Genomic DNA, 19200 nt, shown 5'->3' with positions numbered 1-19200 from the left:
CAGAGAAGCTGTGGCTGCCCCATTCCTGGAAGTGTCCAAGCTCAGGCTGGAGCAACCTGGGCTAGTGGAAGGTGTCCCTGCCCACACGGCAGGGGTTTGGAACAAGGTGACCTGGAAGGATCCTTCCAACCCTTCTGTGCTTCCATGATTCTATGAAGTCATCAATTCCTCGTATAATAATTGCTACAGGCCGACATCCTGTGTTTGTAAATGCATGTACAAGGACAAGCCCAACTCAAACCACCATCCTGAGCTGGAAATCGCATCGTAAGATTGCCCTTAGTCATTATTTATACCAAGTGCTGCAGAGAGCACTGGATGGCAGCTCTGTTTGCCACCTCTCGGGTTAAGCATTTGGGTCTCTCACTGGTGTGGGGTCTGTGCAGGTGAAATGGCCCCGTCGTGTCTGCCCTTGAAAAGCTGCTCAGAAGTTCTCCTACCACATGGCCTGGGTGACTGGGTGTGACAGCACCCCAGGGAATGGCTGGAGCTGTGTCAGGGCAGGCTCAGGGTGGATCTCAGGGAAAGGTTCTTCCCCCAGAGGGTGGTTGGCACTGAACAGGCTCCCCAGGGCAGTGGGCACAGCCCCAAGGCTGCCAGAGCTCCAGGAGGGTTTGGATGATCCTCTGGGGCACAGGGGGGACTCTTGGGGATGGGCCTGTGCAGGGCTGAGGGTTGGACTGGATGGCCCTTGTAGGATGTAAAACACACGCTCTGGATTTGGTCTGTCCTTCCACCAAACTGGAGAAAATCTCGTGGGGATGAATTTGAATGGCCCAGGGACCAGAGACAGCTGCAGGATATTCCAGCACCCAACCCAACAGTGTTCTATTTGTGTGGGTGGGTGCAGGTACCTACAAATACAGGAATCATTCTGGACCTGCTGATGTGTTTGTAACTGCAGGACCATCACCTCCAGGCACGAGTCTCACCTCCAGCAACCCATCCACCCATCCAGCTCATGCAGTGGTGGTGCCTTCGGTGTGGGGGTTTTGGGGATCACTCATGCTGGGGCTGGGACTGGTTCTTCTGCTGGCACAGGTGTTCCCAGAGAAGGTCTCCTCAGCACCCTGAGATCCCTCCCATTATTCCTTTAAATATCCCTTCCAACCCAAACATTTCTATGATTTTAAGAGTGATTTGGTCTGGTTAAGCATACAGAGTATGAGGTCACTCTGCCTAACTCTGGGCAACCACCTCACCAGCTCACTCCCTCCTTTTTTAGCCTTTCCTCCTCTATCTTTTTCAGGACTCTGAGAAATAAATTAAAATATGGGCTGGAACATCTTAGACATGATGCCTTCACAATGGTTTTATTGCTCGTTGTCAGCAGTGTCAACCACAGAGAGGAACCTCCTCCGGAGCAAGGAGATGAACCAAATACAAAGGCAAAAAAAAAAAAAGAGAAAAATTAAAAAAAAATTGCCAATTCATTGCATATTTACAGAGTCAGAACAAAATAAATAACATCAGGCAAAAGGCCATGAAACAAGGCAGAGGTGTCACCTGTGCTGAGCAAGCAGGCCTGTTCTCACTGGCATGAAGGAAACGTCACAAGCACCAAGGTACAGGAAAAGTCCACAGAGAGGGTGAGTCTCTGTTCACAGCCAGTTCCCATCACTCTCTGCTGTCAAAGCCTATTTACAGGAGGGCAGAGCAGAGGTGCTGACAGCTCGAGTGAGAGGAGTCAGCTGGCACCAGCCACCGACCAACAGCTCGAGGTGTCCGAGGCAGAGTCCGGAAAGTGCACTTCTGAACTCAAAAGTGCCTTTTGGAACTTAATTTATCATCGTCACCCAAGTATCAAAAGTATCATTTATTTAGTGTGTTGTTTTTTTTTTTTAATTTAGTTTTTTTTTTTAAATGTGCTGCTCAGGTTTCCCCCTATGTACAAATGTACAATATCCACAAAGCTGGGGTATAAAATCCCCCAGGGCTCTGCTGATGCCAAGTGTGCGTGTCCTGAAGCTCAGACCCCAAAATGGGCATTATTTTCCCTGCAGACCTGCTAACCTGGTCTCCAGTCCCAATGTTTGTCTTCTTCCCTGTTGACTTCACAGTGTTCCAGAAATAACCAGGGGTTCAAGCCCAGGGCTCTGCAGTGAAGAGCACACAACACCACGAAAGCAAACAAGGAGTCAGGACATTCAGCAGCAGGTGGAAGAGGTGGTCCGTGGTCCCAGGAAGCTCCTAATTCCTACAAGCCATGGTTTACAGCTGCACAGCTCTCCAGGGGAAATAACAAGGTCACTCACTGTAATTCTACCTCATCAGACTGCTGTGTAAATACTGGGTGTGGAGATGGGATGAAAAGTCGACCGGCTGGAACAAAACGGTGGATTTTGGCACCTCTGACCCCACGTACCATCCTGGGAATTAATTGTTTCCCTTGCTGCTTCTCAGTTTAGTTCCTGGATGATGCCAGCAGAGCCACTCTGGCTTGATATGGGTACATGTGAGGCCAAGAGCTTGAACCTCCTACACTTCTGAGGGTCATCTACAGTCGAGCAGCTTTGTGGCCCTGCCCACCAGCACCTCTGCCTGGGAAAAGTGCCAAGTTACACAGGGAGCTCAGGAGTGCAGCCCCTGGCTCCAAGAGTCTGGAACATTCATCCCTGCACGGATGCTGGAGGCTGGGAAGGAAGCTGGGCCGTGTCAGCACCTCAATCACGATCCTTCTGTCAGCTGAACACCCCACCCGAAAGCAGAAGGTGGGACTTGATGGGAAGGAAGGAGAATGTTTTACATGGGCTTTGATGTGACACCTTCCAGAGAAGGAGCATTGCTCCTGATCCACCTGTATTTCCACAGGCACTTCATCAAACCGAGCTGAACTTGTGCAGACAGGATGAAAGAAGCTCCAGAAAGACACTTGTTGGCGTTTCCCAGTCGGTGAGATTCCCTTTCAGCCTGAAAATATTTCGTATTTCCCGCAGACACCCACTGGGGTTTCCCTTGTTTGAGCACTGGGGTGAAGGTGGAAGGACTGGAGACAAAATAATCCCACCAAGCCCCTTTAATCCCTGCCAAGGAGCCAAGTGATGTTCACTCACTCCTGAGCTTTCTTTGGAACTTCAGTTTGCTTTTTAAAAACCACTAGAAAACTTCCATTAATCAGTAGGTGTTAATGTACAAAACAGCTTTTCTCCAGCAACATCTTCCTTAAGAAAAATATAACTGCTTTCTAGGCAAAAAAAACCCAAAAAATAAAACAACCCAAATTAACTAAACTAAACTAAATTAAACTAAAATATTCAAGTGTTTCATCTCCTAGCCTTTTTGATTTTAAAAAGTTTCAAGTTAATGCCCTGAAATTTTGCAATAGCCTAGAATTTCTTTACTCTTCTTTCTTTTTAACCCCACACACGGTCATATTCTCATTTCTTGCTGCTTATGAGGTCACAGAGCAAGACAGGTCCCAGCTGAATAGAAATATCTTTAGGTCCCAGCTGAACAGAAATATCTACAGTCTAATCTTAGTGTTGAAGCTTGTACCTCTACTCCTCGACACCATAATTTAATGTTTGTATTGCAATTATTGCACACTTATTCATAATGTTTAATCATTTAATCACTGAAATGCAGAGTGACTAATTAACAGGAGGGGCTTGCTCTCTCACTGGTGTGAAAAGGGAAGAAAAAGTTCCAGACTGAAGATAAAAAAATTATTTTAAAGTGTAATTCAGGAGTCGCTGCAGTGAAGCGATTGGGGCGTGTGGGACCAGAATTTGCCTTAATTTCTGTAAAGAGTTTTGGAGTCCAAATTCATGATCCCCAAACATCTCTGTCCCGTATGCAGGTGTGAATATCAATATTATTTTGCAGCAAATTAATGCAATTGCTTTTCTGGAGTCCCTCCTGTGTTACATTGGAGTTGAGGGGGTCAGACTGGGGCTTGCTTTGTGTGCTCTGTTTGGGAGCAGGACAGCTCACCTCAGGTTGTCATTTGTAGTGAAGTCCTTGGGCTCCCATTTTATTGATGAGTTGGATGAAAAACAAGAGTAGAGGATGCCAAGGTATGGAGCCAAATTCCTGCACCAAGCCAGTCAAAAGAGGGCCTGATCCCAATGTCATCATTCACTGGATTGCTCACGCCCCCAGAGTGAAAAGCTCTGATTTCAGCACTGAAACTCCCGTGTTTGTCCGAAATCCAAGGCCCAGGCAGCTGTGCTGGCAGCTCTGCCCTGCCTGTGTCACTAACATTGCCATGCCTGTCACAGCAGGTACATTCAGCACGTTCATTTAATCTCTCAAATCCCCTTGACAGCGTAATGGCAACGTGGCTGGATGTTCAGTGCTGGAATAATCGCCAGCAGGATGCCTGGGGCACTGTTCTGGCACACTGATGCTGTCCACAGGTTTTGAAGGAGCCCCTCAGTTCAGGGAGCAGCCTCTCTTCAGGCTCCTGTGCAGAACAGGCTGGTGGTGAATCTCCCACATTCCCTGTGGAACGGGTAAATAGCCAGCTGGATTTTTGCCTGTCACGCCTCCAAAAGGCAAACGTGTTCCCAGTGCCTTTGGCATCCGGTTGATGCTGGCACAGGGATGAAACAGAGACCAAGCTGAAAACACAGAGCAGAAAGTCCCCCTGCAAGTGGAGTGACAAGCACAGGGAGAGGAAAAAAGGCAGGTGAGCAGAGGGAAAATGCACCATGTGTCTCACTGCTGATGGCTCACAGACCTGCCATCCCAGTGAGGCTGCCTGGAACAGATGGGCAGGGATTCCCTCCCGTCCCACAAAGGAGCCTGCTGGCAATGGTGCATCACTTCTGCTTGACAGCTCTGTGCCTGAGCTCCTCTTTTGCTTGGCTGGGACCTGGGATTCCAGTTCACACCTCAGGCACCTCAGTGGATGCGTCCACAAGATTTGGGCAGTGCTCCTCTGCAGCCCATCCAATTTCCTGGGCATACACGTTTCCCCTAACAGATTAGGAGGGTGAATGACTCTGCAGCCTGGTGAATCAAATCTTTCCCTGACTGACACTGCTTCAAAACTCTGAACCAGTGAGATAAAGCATTTTGTACCAAGTGGAACGACTTGGGAGCTGAGAGGAGAGCTTTCCCTTGCTTCTTCTGGGCTTCCCTGCATCTGGACATTCACCTGGCAAAATGCAGAGCTGGGTCAAAGCCTTGCTTCGGGCCAGGCACAGGAGAAGAACTGGTGGTGCTGGTGGGATTTCTCCAGTGTTTCCTTTGAGAGTCCTACTGCAGGTCTGAAAGGGCTCTCCAGAGCCACACAAACACCAAACAAATGGAGAATCACAGAATATCCTGAGCTGGAAGGGACCCACAAGGATCATTGAGACCAACTCCTGGCCCTGCACAGGACAACCCCAAAAATCAACCTCCCATGTGCCTGGGAGCGTTGTCCAAACACTCCTCGAGCTCTGGCAGGTTTGGGACTGTGACCACTAAAATAAAAGTGTCCTGGCCTCTGAGAACCTCAGGAGGGTTTCAGTGGGATCTTGTTTCCAAGGCTGTCAGGGCAGAAGGGCTTCAGCGCAAGAAAGGGCAGGAAATTTTAAGCATCCTCTTGCTTTCCCTGCATTTGGGAATCAGAGAGCTGCTCAGAGAGCATCCTGATGGTCTCATGGCATGTCAGTGCTGGGTTCTCACTGCTGGCATGGCCTCAACAACGTGGCCACAGCAGAGCTGGCTCACAGCTGGCTGGCCTGGGGTCACCAGCACTTGAACTCCAGGGATCTTCACGACATCTGCTTATCCTCAGAGGTTTTGCAGGCTGGGTGGCCACAGCCACACTGTGCCGAGATCTGAGCTCACTGGAAACTCAGGGCTGTACATCTGCCCTTCACAGGGTTCTTATTCCCCTCAGTGGAAAACTGGTGCAACCCCATTTGATTTTGCAGTCAGGTGGGACACAAATGTCTGTGTCCTTTTCGTTTTCTGTCTTCAGACTGAGTTTGGGATTGTGGGGGTTGTCTCAAATGCAGTGCTTGTAGCAGGACTGGGTTTCACACCTCTCCTTTGCCCCTTCACCAATAAAAAGAAGAAAAAAAGAAAAAGACTATTCCCTTGGTTTTAATGGGATCCATGTGCATTCCTCAGATAGGGACTGTCCCTAGATGAAAACTAACAGGCCTTCAAAAAAACAGGCAAAATGCACACACACACATCTCAAAAAGATCTAACAGTGCCTTCCTCAGAGGATGAAAGCTGCCCACAAAAGCTGGAGAAGAAATCAATTTAATAGCCTCTTCAGTCCTTCCTCTCTCCTGGAGTGCCAGTGCTGTGCTGAGACCACCGTGTCCTGGTGAAAGCAATTTTGCTCACTGCTGTGACACTAATTTTTTTTTTCATCTGGAGAGTGGCTCCTCATGGCAGGGCTGATTCAATTAGTGACTACAGGGTTCTGCATCTCCCTTTCCTGGCAGTGTGTGCTAAGCAAGTGCAAATGAATTACACCCCAATTATTTTCCCCCCGATCCCTCACGGTCCCGGTGCTTTAAGGCACCAAGATCTACGGGAGAACTCGAAGGAAAAACACAGCCATGCTCTGCTTTTGGCACCTGTACCTGGTTTTTATACATGCAAACCGAGTTTCCTGGTCATTGAACACAACCAAAACAAACAGCACGTCCTGAACACGGTGCAGAGAAGGGAATTCTCACGCTGTTCCTTCTCAGCAACCTGCTTTTCCAGAGGGCGCCAAGGATGCCTGGAAAGCTTTTGCTGAATGAGGATGGGGAGTTATTAGCAGAACACACTGCAGCCCTGGGGCATCCTCTGAGAGGCTTTCCTGGCGCTGCAGCTTCATCTTCACCTGTGTGAAACGCAGGGGCCTCTCCTTTCCTGCTCATGTTCCTCCTGTCCCTTCTCCCCAACTCCATCTTCGGTGCCTCGTCATCACCTCTTATCCACAGGAATTTTGGCACATTCATACGTTTGGCTTTTTTTTTTTTTTTTTTTTTTTTCTGCTTCTTGCCTCCCTCTCTCCTTTACTGGCTCATTTAAAAAAAAAAAAAAGAAAAAGTGCAATTTATCTGTTTCAGAGATGCCGGTTCCGGTAAAGCCCCCAAGGACTCTCGGGCTCTCCCCTCCCTTCCTCCCCTGTACTTCATCATTTACCACACACCAGGATCTCCCAGGCTTTCCTCAAGCGACTGGGACCTTTACTCAGAGTTATCAACCCCCTCAAGGGCTCAAAACTGAGGAGTGAAAGGCCTGAAAAGAGGCAGAGGAAAAGCTTTTCTCTGCCTCTCGGCTCGTCCGGTCCCGTCCTGGATGCCGGCGGCTTTTCCAGTTGCGTGTCCTCTGCTGGCTCACGTGGAGCGTGTCACTTCACAGGGATTTTTGTCACCGCTGGTCCCCCCTGGGGTCCCTCAGTCTCTCGGTGTCTCTGTTGGATTGCTCCCTGCTTGGGAGAGCCCCCTCCCTGTCACACCAGGGAGAATTCGGCCTGGAAGCTGGAGCAGCGGCGAGTCTTTGGCGAGCACTTGGTCAGCATGGAGATCTGGGTGCTGAAGTTGGTGCCGTTGCTGCCCAAGGAAGGGTGGTGGTACTTCATGTCCGAGCCCAGGAACCTCTCCAGGTGCCACCTCCGCCACTTCCTTTTGAGCTCAGCTTGGACCTGGGCGTTGGAGAGACGGGAAAATCACTCGCTGTTGCTCTGATTTCGCTGTTTGAGCAGCTGTGGGTGACCCACCCACCAAGGGGCCAAGAATTATTTTATAAAGGTCACTAAACTCAGCCTGGCCTGGACTTTTAGCCACATAGAAGAGAGGGGTCATCCCAGACAGCAGAAATCCCTGAACTCCAGCAGAAAGGTGAGCACAGGGAATTTCTTATTCACGCAGCGAAGGTGCCAGAATATTTAACTCCAGCTTCAACATACTCTACACTTTGTGAGTGATTCATTATTCTTAATAATTAAGATTTTTTTTTTTCCACTGACCTGTTTTTGGTCCAAATAGAGATGATTTCACTACAGCTTGTTTGTAAAGCTGGGCTTTTTTGATGGAAGCTACTTGTTGCTGCTCAGGGAGTTCACAGAAGGGATCTGGTTTACACTGTCCTCACTCAAATCCTGAACAAGTCTGGCCTCTATCCCCAGCCCCTCCTGCAGCCTTCTAGCCCAAAATTTAGGTAACAGTATGAATTAGATAAAACAGCCATGTCTGAGAGGCTCTGGGATGAACAAGCACAGGAACAGAACAATACCAGGATGAGAATCCCAGGACTTGAAACGTGGGAAAGGCAAGCTCAGTGCCTGCAAGGTAGAAACACGTTTACCTGGCACTGCCCTGAGCCTAACAAGTCATGTCAATGCCTCTGTTGGCTTTGGATCACCAGTGAGTTTGTGTGGTACTGCCCTGTTCCAGGCAGGATTACTGGGAGAGGTCTCTGCTGGAGCTGGGCTCTCTGCCTGATGTACACATGGCATCAGCGTGGCTGATGCAGCTTTGGAGAGAAAATTGGGATTCTGGATGCTCTTCCTCTCCCTGGGAAGCTGCAGCACAAACCCAGCTCACAGCTGCTTCTTTCCGTCCCTGCTCTGTTTATGGGGCTGGAAGGGCATCAGATGACAGCAGCTCTGAGCCTCTATCTGCTCACATCTGCTTGGGAGCCTTTGCAACACGGGCTTAATCAGCTGAATTCACGGGCAGGTGGAGGATGACACAGAAATATCACTGCACTAATGAGCTCCATCCCAGCAGCGGGCCTGGCCCTGTGGAGGATTCACTGAGGCACTTAGCAAGGCTTAGGTGGGCTTTATCCTTCCCTGCTGGAGGTGGGCCTTTGGGATCAGGGTTTGGGGAAGGTTCTGCTGATGCTGTCTCGTGGCTAAAGGGTGGATTTGGCAGCAATGCACACAAAAGCCCTGCCACGTTTATTAATTGTGCTGAAAACTGTCAGGGAAGCGGCTGAACTGTTTTTCTGGAGTGAGAGATCTGCCTTGGGTGCTTCCCACCGGCGTGGTGACATCAGGAATGGGACACTCAGTCCACCTAGCTGGCAAACATGAGCCAAACAACACTGCTGCTCTTACCTCTCCGTTGAGAAAACAGTACAGAACGGCCACCACGAATCCCTGGGGAAGAGGAGAGAACAGGCTTTTAGCACTAAACACAGCGATCTCCAAGGAGGGATCATGGAATCGTGGGATTGTCAAGGCTGGAAAAGACCTCTAAGATCATCATGTCCAACACTGCCATCTTCACCACTAACCCATGTCCCCAGGTGCCACATCCAGGTGGTTTTTGAGCACTTCCACCTGCCAGATGTGAAGTGGTGATGTTATAGAGAGGGACATTAACTCATTCACCACTGAATAAAACTTGCCACTGACACGTGCATGGGGACATGGGGACAGCCAGACCCTGCTCCCAGGCTGTGAGGACGTGGCTGGAACTGATAATGGACAGAAGCAATGGGAGGAAACACTTAAATAAGGGCTTCTTTTCGTGCAGCCTCAGGGTCAAGTTTAGCGGCCCAACACTGACTGAGGTGTGTGGGAGGGTCTGAGAACCAAACTTCAGCAGGACTAACGTGGAATTGTAGAATGGTTTGGGTTGGAAGGGACCTTAAAAGTCATCTAGTTCCTAACCCCATGAGATGGACAGGGACAACCTTCCACTAGAGCAGGGTGCTCCAAGTCCCCTCCAACCACTTATACTGACATATAATATGTCAATATTATATAAACTGACCTGTGATGCTCATTTTTTTTTTCCCTTAAGCACATAAACCCCAGGGTGACTAAATGTACAGATGTCCATTTTCTTTTCAGGTGCCTGAAACAAGGAGGGAGAATCTCCTCTTGGAATTCCAGGAGGCAAAATGTAAGTTTATCTCCCATCCTGGCCATGCTGGAGTGAGGAGCTTTTTCCCCAAAGGTACAAGAGCTGCATTTAGGCATGGCCAGGAAAGAGCAGCTCACTTTTGCTTATTGTCATCACACTTCTCCCTCCTGCCAGACCCAGTGGCTGAGTGGTGGCCCCAAAGGGGTGGCTTACCTGGAAGGACCCAACCACGAGCTCAAAGACCAGCTTCACTTCTGCTTTGAAATTGTCAGGGAAGAAAGCAAACATGATGTAGTGAATGCCAAAGAGAGGGATCAGCAGCAAGGTGGACTTGGCCAGCCTCCTGTGGGAAAGACAAACATGAGTCAGGAGGGGAGAGGGAAGAGGAGCTGAAGGGTAAGAGGATGAGAAATCCTACAGCCCCGAGCCCTGTGCAACCCTGGACATTGAATTTGCTGCAGCACCTTTTTGCTGATTGCCTGGATTGTGGTGATGGATCTACATGTGAAGTGACTTTGTTTGTCCTCAGGACACTCACCCCGAGGTCCTGGGAACATCCAGCCTTGAGCAAGGGAGCATCAGGAGGTTGCCCTCACCCCAGGGGGGTGGAGTGCCTGGGGTACAGCAAAACAGGGGGGGTGGAGATGCCACTCCCAGCTCAGCCTCGCCAGGATCCCTCTGCCCACCTGGGCTGGGATGCAGTGACAGGTGGGGGTGGAAGCTCAGCTGGGAACAGGCACTGTGTGGCACTTCAGACTAAGCAGGGACCGTGCTGGGAGCATTTCCTGCTCGTTAACAGCTCTCATATAATTACATCCATGGCTCCAGCTCAGGCAGAGCAATCAGCCCCACATTATTTCTCCTTGTTCCTCAGACTGCAGGCAGCTGGTGATTTCAGACGTGGTGACACCATAAAATGAGACATCTTTATTCCTAGCAGCTCCACTGGAGGTATTTCTTCCTCCCTTCTCCCTTCTTCCCCTCCCACCAGAGATCTTTTTTTTTTTTTTTTTTCCTCATCTCTACCAGCTAAATCATCATCTAGCACTGTCTTTGTTTGCTTGGGAGATTGCTGAAAATTACAGCTTCTGGGAGAGAAATGGTATGTTTAGCTGGGAATAATGACAGGCTACTGCACAATGAATGTCTCCAAAGGAGGGGGATGAACAGTATTAGTGCTTGATGGCATCAGCCTGGGTAATCAGAGGCCTAATTAGGAGGAGATGATAATTTATTAAATCTAATCATTATTAAAAAAATAGCTGACAGAAATAAAATGAAATCAGGAGTCTAAGGGTGCCTGTGTGGGTTTTGGCTCCCTTGGTCACCCACATCCCGTGGCATCTCCGTCTCTCTCAGAGGCTCCTGGAGGAAACGAAGCTAAGGAGAGGATGCTGGAAATGCTTGTTCTTCCACCTGCAAACCCTTCACCTCCAAAGCCTCATCAGGCTCAGTCCTCTCAGACCATCTTCATTTCTTGGCCATCTGCACCAGCCCCCTGGGAGGGCTGATGTGCCAGCTTTGTGCAGATGATGCCCGTCCCTGTAGCTCCCAGCAGACTTTCCAGCTTTCCCTGGGCCTGGCCTGAAGACAGCTCGGCATTAGGGCTCGTTTTGGAGGCTGTGGCTCCCCAGGAAATACCTGCTGGGTACACCTCATTCCAGGCAAAATCAGTGCCTGTAGGAAGCTGAGAGGACAGGAATTTGCCTTTCCCTCATCCCTCCCCAGCAGGCACATCCCTGCTCACGGTGAGTAGATCCAAAATCTGAGTTCTCCTGGATGTCTTGCTCTGCCAGGGCACTGTCACTGCCTTTGGTGACCATCAGTGTTCCATGTTCCTCCCTCTCAGCAGCAGCTCTGGCCAGTATGATCAAGCCCTAATGCCCCCAGCTCCAGATACAGGAGAAAGCAACTCATTTTCTAAGCAGATCACAGCTCAGTGAATATTTGTGTTGGATTTTTCTCCTCTCTCCCCGACCTCTGAGGAACAGTCAGCCTGGAGCAGATGATGAGACCCTACCTTTGTGTACCATACTGATAGGGATGCTGTTTTCAACCTCCAGAGGATTAGAAAAATTGATCTTATCTTTGCAGACAACACTGGGGCCTCAGTTACATTTCTCCTCCTGGATGCACTGAGGCAACCAAAAGGACATAAATACCAAAACTTGAGGCCCTTCCCCTGATTTGCACAACCCCTCAGACCAGGCTCTTCCTTCCCCAGACACTGAGGGACGTTTCAGATCTCAGTTTGGCATCAGGGCTCTGTGGTCCAGCACTGTGACATTTAAAAGATTCCCCCCACCAAAGACTGCAAAGAGGAAAATCATCCTCCCCACTCAGGGTGTAATTTCTCCCAGGAAGATAAAGCCTGGAAGTGCAGGAGGCAGAAATTCCAGCTGGTTAAATCTTCCTGCTGGAAGCCATGGATTCGCAAAAAACTCATAAATCTCATTCCCAGAACATCTTAGACCCTCCCTCTCTGACAGATGTACACGGTGACAGGTAATTTAGGGAAAACACGTGTCCATCAGCCTGCAGGTCCCAGGACATTTTAGTCATGCTCCTTGAAATTATCATGGAAAAGCTACCCAGAAAACTTTGATGACTACACTGATCTAGAGAATGGAAAGAGGTGAATTTTACTCAAGTTTCCTGTTGTAGAAAACAAAATCTCTTTGCATGAAATTTTGCTGTCCCACTATTGCACGTGTCTCTGCCAGTTCCAGAAAACTCTTTTGGGAGTCTTGTTTTCACAGTTTCCAATACATGAAAGCCCAGCTCCCTGTCTGGAGAGTTAATAAGTGAGTCAGCAGTGCACCTGAACTTCCAGCCTGCAGCTACACTGAAACTCCTTGGAATTTGAACAATGCTGTCAACATGTCAGGGCGCTTTTAGAAAATAAACAATATAAAATAAACAACAGAAGGGGGGAGAATGCAAATGGGATATCCAGGATGTTGTTAGTTCAAAATAGATTTATATCAGACTTGGCAGGAGGAACCCAAACAGAATCCCAGAATCACTGAGGTTGGAAAAGCCCTCTAAGGTCACAGAGTCCACCCTGTGCCCCATCCCCACCTTGTCCCCCAGCCCAGAGCACTGAGTGCCACATCCAGGCCTTCCTGGGACACCTCCAGGGGTGGGGACTCCAAATCTCCCTGGGCAGCCCCTGCCAAGGCCTGACCACCCCTTCAGTGAAGAAATTCCTGCTGATGTCCAACCTACCCCTCCCCTGGCACAGCTGGAAGTGTTCCCTCCTGTCCTGTCCCTGTTCCCTGGGAGCAGAGCCCGACCATCCCCTGGTTCCCCCTCCTGTCAGGGAGTTGCAGAGCCAGAAGGTCCCCCCTGAGCCTCCTTTTCTCCAGGCTGAGCCCCCCCCGCTCCCTCAATATTTCATTAGCAGCAGTTTTGGGTCCTGCAGGTAGAACTCCAGGCTCTGGAGCCCTAGAAGTCTCCACAGATTGCTGTCCAAACACTGACAACTTAGGACCACACTGAGAACTCCCCTTGCTGGGTTCCAGCCTTCAGCTTGAGACACTTAATACTTCCTCCCACAGGAAAGTGTGGTGCCTCATGTCCTGCTGCTCTCAGTTCAGTCAACAGAGACTTCCAGATGTCCCAGAGAACGTGGCTGGTGGCCAGATGCCACCGTAGAAGGGTAAAAACCTCCCACAGGTCCTGGGTCCTACGTGCCAGGTCCAAGAAAGGACCTGAAAATGTCCTGAAGCATCTCACATATCTTGGACACATAAAAGTTTAAGGTTGGGTTGGATGGAGCTCTGAGTAACCTGATCCAGTGGAAGGTATCCCTGCCCACGGCAGGGGAGTGGAACTGGATGAGCTTGAAGGCCCCTTCCAAGCCAAACCACTCTGGGATTCTGCGGTTCTGTGAAGTGAGCAACTGATGCCATTCCCTGATGGAACTGAGGAGGGGAAGGGAGGTGAGGGACTGCAGATGGGAAGCTCAGCTGTACCTCAGCAGCACCTCTTGTTGGGCAGGTGGGTGAGGGGAAGCCTGTGCTTTACTGCTGTGCCACGTTTGTTTACGAGGCAAAAGGAGCTTTCCCGGGAAAATTTCAGTGCCCCCTTCACTGGAAAATGTGCCCTGAACCCAAAAGCTCCAGGATGCTGCTCAGAACATATTTCAATATGCTGATTTAATCTCCACAGCTGGCCAGGGCCCTCGCAATCCCGGGGTGCAAAGGTGCAACATCCAAATTGGAAATACAGAAAAATAGGGGGATAAAAGGCCCAGGGTTGGTAATATTGGAGTGCTGAGATGACAAAACCAGAGGTAATTGGCTTTGGCTGCTGCAGGGAGAAGTTAAGGTCAAACTCTGGCCTTTTCTTTCATAAATCAGAGAATCTCTCGAGGCAGATGAAATGAATAATTTACCATCACTAGAGACAGGTTCAGTGTCATGGCTGGGCAGCGTTTAAGGAACAGGCTGTTATTGTTTTCCATCTTGCAGAAAGCTGAACTGAGCTCAGGTTCTTCAGGGTACCCAAAAGTGCAGATTTATGAGCAGTGACTGTAGAAACAGGACCTTTCTCATTTTGGTTCTCTTCAAGGAAACATTTAATAAATATCCAGGATGGTTGAAAAGCCGAGCCAGGACAGTGGCAAGAGTCAAAAATGAGCTGGTCTGAACTTTTGTCTTGTTTGCATTGAAGCCAGAACAAATCCATGCAGATGGACTTTTTTTTCACTCTTATAATTCTACAACTAAGACCAGCCTTGGCCACTGAGACAGATGTTGATCTCACTGGCATGTTGTTCATGATAAAAATCCCCATTAAGGTCAACGTTATATCCCTGGAATAAAAGCATTAAGTCAAGCCAATCTTCTGAGACAGTGATCCTTCTCAACACTGAAGAGAAATGCATTGAAATAATCCCATCTAGTTTAGAGGTCTGCTTTGGGATAAGGAAAATCTGCCACAGATTCTATGGAATGGACTAATTTTCTAGACCTCTCCTTCTTTGAGAAAGGGATCTGAGAGTCAGGGGAAAAAAAAAAACAACCCATACGCTGAGTACAGCAACTCTTTGGGTTCCTCTGCCTTCAGAATCCATGAAATATTAAAGATGCAAAGAAAGAACTTTTTCTGCCTCTTGATCATTATAGTTGCTCTCACTTCTTCATTGTTAATCCCAGGAGAAGGCCTTCTCACCTGCCTCAAACTGACATCAAACCCGTCCAGCTGTTTTAGAAAACGCTCCGTTTCCTGCTTTCTGATCAGCTCGAATCAATTAACAATTAATTGATTCTGATCAGTGCAGGCAGACACAATAGTGAAGCAATAGTGAATCATGATGCAATAATGACCTAACAGTGAAACAGGTTTCCCAAAAACCACGAAGGACATGGTAGGAGGAGCCCAGGACTCACGAATATTGGCTGGTTTCGTTGTGCCCGACGTCCGGGGAATGCAACTTCTGCACCAGGATGCGGATGATGCAGATGAAGAGGATGAAGTTCACCTGCCAGGATGGGAGGAAAGGGAACACAGACAGAGAAAGAGAGAGAGGCAAAACATTAGTTATGTTTCCCTGGTGAGCAGAGCCCATCATCAGAGGGGAATTCCTTCCACTGCCGCGTTTTTGCCATGGAACAAGCTGTGGTTAAGCAGCCATGAGCAGAGCGCCCAAAGTAAACGGACACAGGATGGCATCTTGGGCCTGACATCAGCCTGCTTGGGACTTCGTGTCATACATCCCAAGTATGATGATGTCAAGCCCATAGAGCACAGCTATGCACGACGTCCTGCCGGCGCCGGGCTGGGAAAAGAGCCTTGGGAATGAGCCGAGCGACGGATGTCAAAGCCCTCGGGAGACTGCTGAGCACGTCAGAGAGCGAGCCAAGGAGACCAAAACAAAACACAGAGCAGTACCCACCCCACTCTACTCAGTGCTGTGGGCCATGTTTTCCCCTGGAAGAGGCTGGAGAACTTGCATAGCATGGGACAGACCTCATGGACACAGTGAGAAAACATTCACACCTGAGATGTTAGACTGGGATCTGACACCGGGATTTTAGAGGGTTCTTTTCACCCAAAAGATCTCAAAGTGCTCCACCAACACACTCAAGTAATGTTAACCTCCCTTTATTAGCAAAGGTGTAGAGCCAGGAATGGGATTTTCCCAATGGAATGTAGTAGATGGCATGGACTGAATGCAACTCTATTTGCCTGTGAGGTCTCATCCATTAAATCATCCTGTTATTCATGCAACTCAGAAAATAGAAAAGCAGCAACAGATTTCTGAGGACTTAGTTTAGTTTTTGTTTGGCCACAGCCCCTTTCTTTTTCCTTTCATGGTTAGTGAATGCACAAATGACTCTGATTTTCAGAGGCTCAGCAGCTGGAAAGGGATTGTGTTAACCAGCCAATCTGATTTCCTGCAAAACCAGATTGTAACATTTCCTCCAGCAATTCTTACATTTATCTCAACAACAATGTGAATAAAATAGACTGAAGCACATCTCTCAATTAGACACTCACTGTTTTTTTCAAAGGCTATGAGTAATTGGAAATTAATGGTATTTCTTGGATGCATGGCTTAATCACTTTTTATCTATCCCGAGCCATTTGTCTTCGTTTTCTGCTGGTATTTATTTGCTCGTGGAAATGCTTTGTGTCTGACTTGGTGGCAAGTAAAATTTATGAGTTCAAAACATTGTTATCTAGATCAATTACCCTAATGAGCATTGATGGCTGCAGCACTGAAGGTAAGAATGGAGCATTAAATGCTGACTGTGCTGGCTTGGAGGGGTCAAGAGCAACCATGGGCAGTGGTTAATCAGGTGGAGTGGGAAATACAACCTTAGCATTCCACGGGAGAACATGTGGATGTCAGGATGCTGGAGAAGTATTTTAATTTATTTTTCAACTTAATCAGAGGCACTTGATGTGTTCTCAGTGCTTAATACCTTGTTTATAAGGTGTATCTTATGTATCTTAAAGATCTTGTATATCTTGGATATGCATTTCTTCCTTACGTGGAGCCACACATTTTATTCCCACGGATATGGAGCAAATGTTGCATTAGTCCCCAGAGAAACCTGCTGTTCATCAGCTGGTGGTTATCATGCCCTTCCTCTGGGACAGATTTATGGGATATCTGCAGCAGGAAAATCAGGAACTGCTGGGTAAACTTTCTGTTTGGCAAGGAGGAAATGATTTACTGGCCAAAAGCAAATACGGGCTCACTGATCCAAAGAGAATAATAGGGTGTATTTTTTGACTGAAGGCTTATCTCAGGAAAGGGAAAGTACTATCTATAGCTTGCTGTGATGACATAAATATTTTGAGATGTGTCATCCAAGCACTGTATTTCTTTTCAGCGAGGTAAACAGAGTAAAATGTCATTATTCAAATTGTCGCAGTTTTGAATCCCTGTACGACAAATGCTACAGAAAAAAAAAGCCAAAATCTTCTTGTAAAGGTCATGATGCACGTGGAATAAGAAGAATAAATGTTCTAAGGAAAGATTATTGCTTCTTTTTTTTTAATTTATTCCCTTCACACATTTTTGCCTTCATTTAAGAAAACTCAGAGCTCAATTTAACTCAAGTTCATTTGATTTTAAGGCTTGGCCTGGTACCTGACAGGGGAAACACATAATGCTCAACAAGGATGGGAGGACTGAGCTCCTCAGAAGTGTCCTGGTTTCTGTGGTCAGAACTGATCACATCCAGAGAATGAAAGTCAGACCCTTCTGGAAATCAACCCAGCCTCTTGAGAACTGGCTTTAAAAACACACAGCTGGGATCCAGCTTTGCCCTGGGGGCTATAAAAAGAGGCAAATACCCCCAGGGGAATTGATTAAACCCCTTTTTTTATCTAGAAATTTATGGTGGGACTCATCTCATCTCATTTCACTTCGTGGTGTTGACATCGACAACTAGACGAGTCCTCCTGGTCAGCTCAGAGAACACAAAACCCCTCTCACAGCACAATTCACCAGGCTGAATTCACACACCCACTGACCCATGAGGCAAAATGAGCCTTTCCTGGAGCTCCAACCACGTTCCTCAACCTCCTCTGGCTGCACAGCCAGAGTGCCCAGGGCAGGTAGGAGATGGAGTGGTCAGAGGCACATCAAATGGGCCATTCCATGGTCAATGCTAAAGGTAAATGTGTTTGTCTGGAGAGTTTTTCCCTTGTCCTAGGACAGATGTGCAATGTGCAGTGGGATTTGACCTGCCAGTGAATCTCCCATGGGCATTTACAGGACACTTCTCGACACCCCTTCACCCCCCACCACCACTTGGGACTAAAGGTGGCTTTGCAGCCAGCAGAATGTGCTGATACTTTACCAAAATAGACACCAAAATAGGAGTTTTAATGATCCACCAGAATGGGGATTCCACTATTTCCTCCCAGCACCTAAAAAAAAAAGAAATAAAACCAGACTTAAAACTTGAAGCACAGCAAGCAAGCATGATATGTAACCTCTCAGGATTCCCTAAAATCTAAGGATATCTGGGCTGGATTATTAGGACTAAACCTTGTGTGCACGAACTGTGAATGGCCAAACACTTGCTTTGCAGAGGCTCTGAGCACTGGCAGGCACCAGTTGACCCAGACACAACCCTGAGAGCCCTTTTTTTTTGGAAATGGGATAGGCTGGAAGATGTTCTGTAGGGTGAATGTGGGAGAGGATGGTGATCTGAATTTCTCCTACTGCTCCTACTCCTCTCTGCTCCAAGGGAATGCTGCCAAACCCACAGATCCATCAGGCCTCCAGTGCTCTCCACCATCCTGGAGGTGCCAGTTGCTCTCTGAAGATGCTCCACCATCCTCCAGGATGGTGGAGCATCTTCAGAGAGCACCTGGCACCACCAGAAACAAACCCAACCACGTCCTTCTGAAAAAGGTAACAGCCAGTGGTGGGATTAGTGCCACTAAATCCATCTGCATCTGAGCTGTGGATCTACTCAGAAAAGTCCACTGGGTCCAGGATGGGATTTATTTCATCCCCAAGTTGTGTCTGCACACAACTCCACTCACCTGGAACTGTATTTTAAAGCCAACAAGGAAAGGGCAGGAGGGGAATGATGTGGAAATGACTGATACTGCTTGGGACACATTTATCTGCAGACCTGGGTCGGGTGATGGAAGGTGCATTTTTAGGAAAGCATTCACAGAAATTGGGCTGCCTTCGTGGTAGAAATAGATCAGTGGAGCCTCCTGGAGACTATTCCACCCGGATTCAGCTCTTCTGATTCAGAATGTTGACAGTGCAGGCAACAGCAGATAAGCAGAAGCATTTTTAGGGCACAGCTCTGAGACCTATTTTAGGCAGCAGCTCTAGAATGAATAAAAATTGCACTCCGTGGACTCCACTGACTAAACCTCCACTAGCTCTAAAAGGAGATGGAGCAAATTTCTCACACACAGATGCTGGCAGTCAGGTGCCTTCTGCCCTCTC

General features: G+C 48.3%; 1 protein-coding gene across 2 annotated transcripts in view; it reads right to left on the bottom strand.

Annotated features, from left to right (window-relative positions):
- Positions 1-1287: 1287 nt before the first annotated feature.
- LOC126644062 (vasoactive intestinal polypeptide receptor) overlaps positions 1288-19200 on the bottom strand; it is a 98981-nt gene continuing 81068 nt past the window's right edge. Inside the window, exons 9-13 of one of the 2 annotated variants that reach the window (XM_050322955.1) lie at positions 18086-18155; positions 15158-15249; positions 9975-10104; positions 9008-9049; positions 1288-7588 (exon numbers count right to left, since the gene is read on the bottom strand). In XM_050322955.1, the coding sequence (XP_050178912.1) occupies positions 7397-7588; positions 9008-9049; positions 9975-10104; positions 15158-15249; positions 18086-18155 (526 nt within the window). In that variant the 3' untranslated portion in view covers positions 1288-7396. Of the gene's footprint in view, positions 7589-9007; positions 9050-9974; positions 10105-15157; positions 15250-18085; positions 18156-18779; positions 18991-19200 lie in introns of those variants that run through there. The other variant, XR_007629851.1, reaches the window with a different exon arrangement.

The sequence above is a fragment of the Myiozetetes cayanensis genome, unplaced genomic scaffold, assembly GCF_022539395.1.
Source record: "Myiozetetes cayanensis isolate MyiCay16 unplaced genomic scaffold, myiCay2020 scf1, whole genome shotgun sequence".
In the NCBI taxonomy this organism is placed as follows: domain Eukaryota; kingdom Metazoa; phylum Chordata; class Aves; order Passeriformes; family Tyrannidae; genus Myiozetetes; species Myiozetetes cayanensis.
This window is presented reverse-complemented; position numbering and strand designations above follow the sequence as displayed.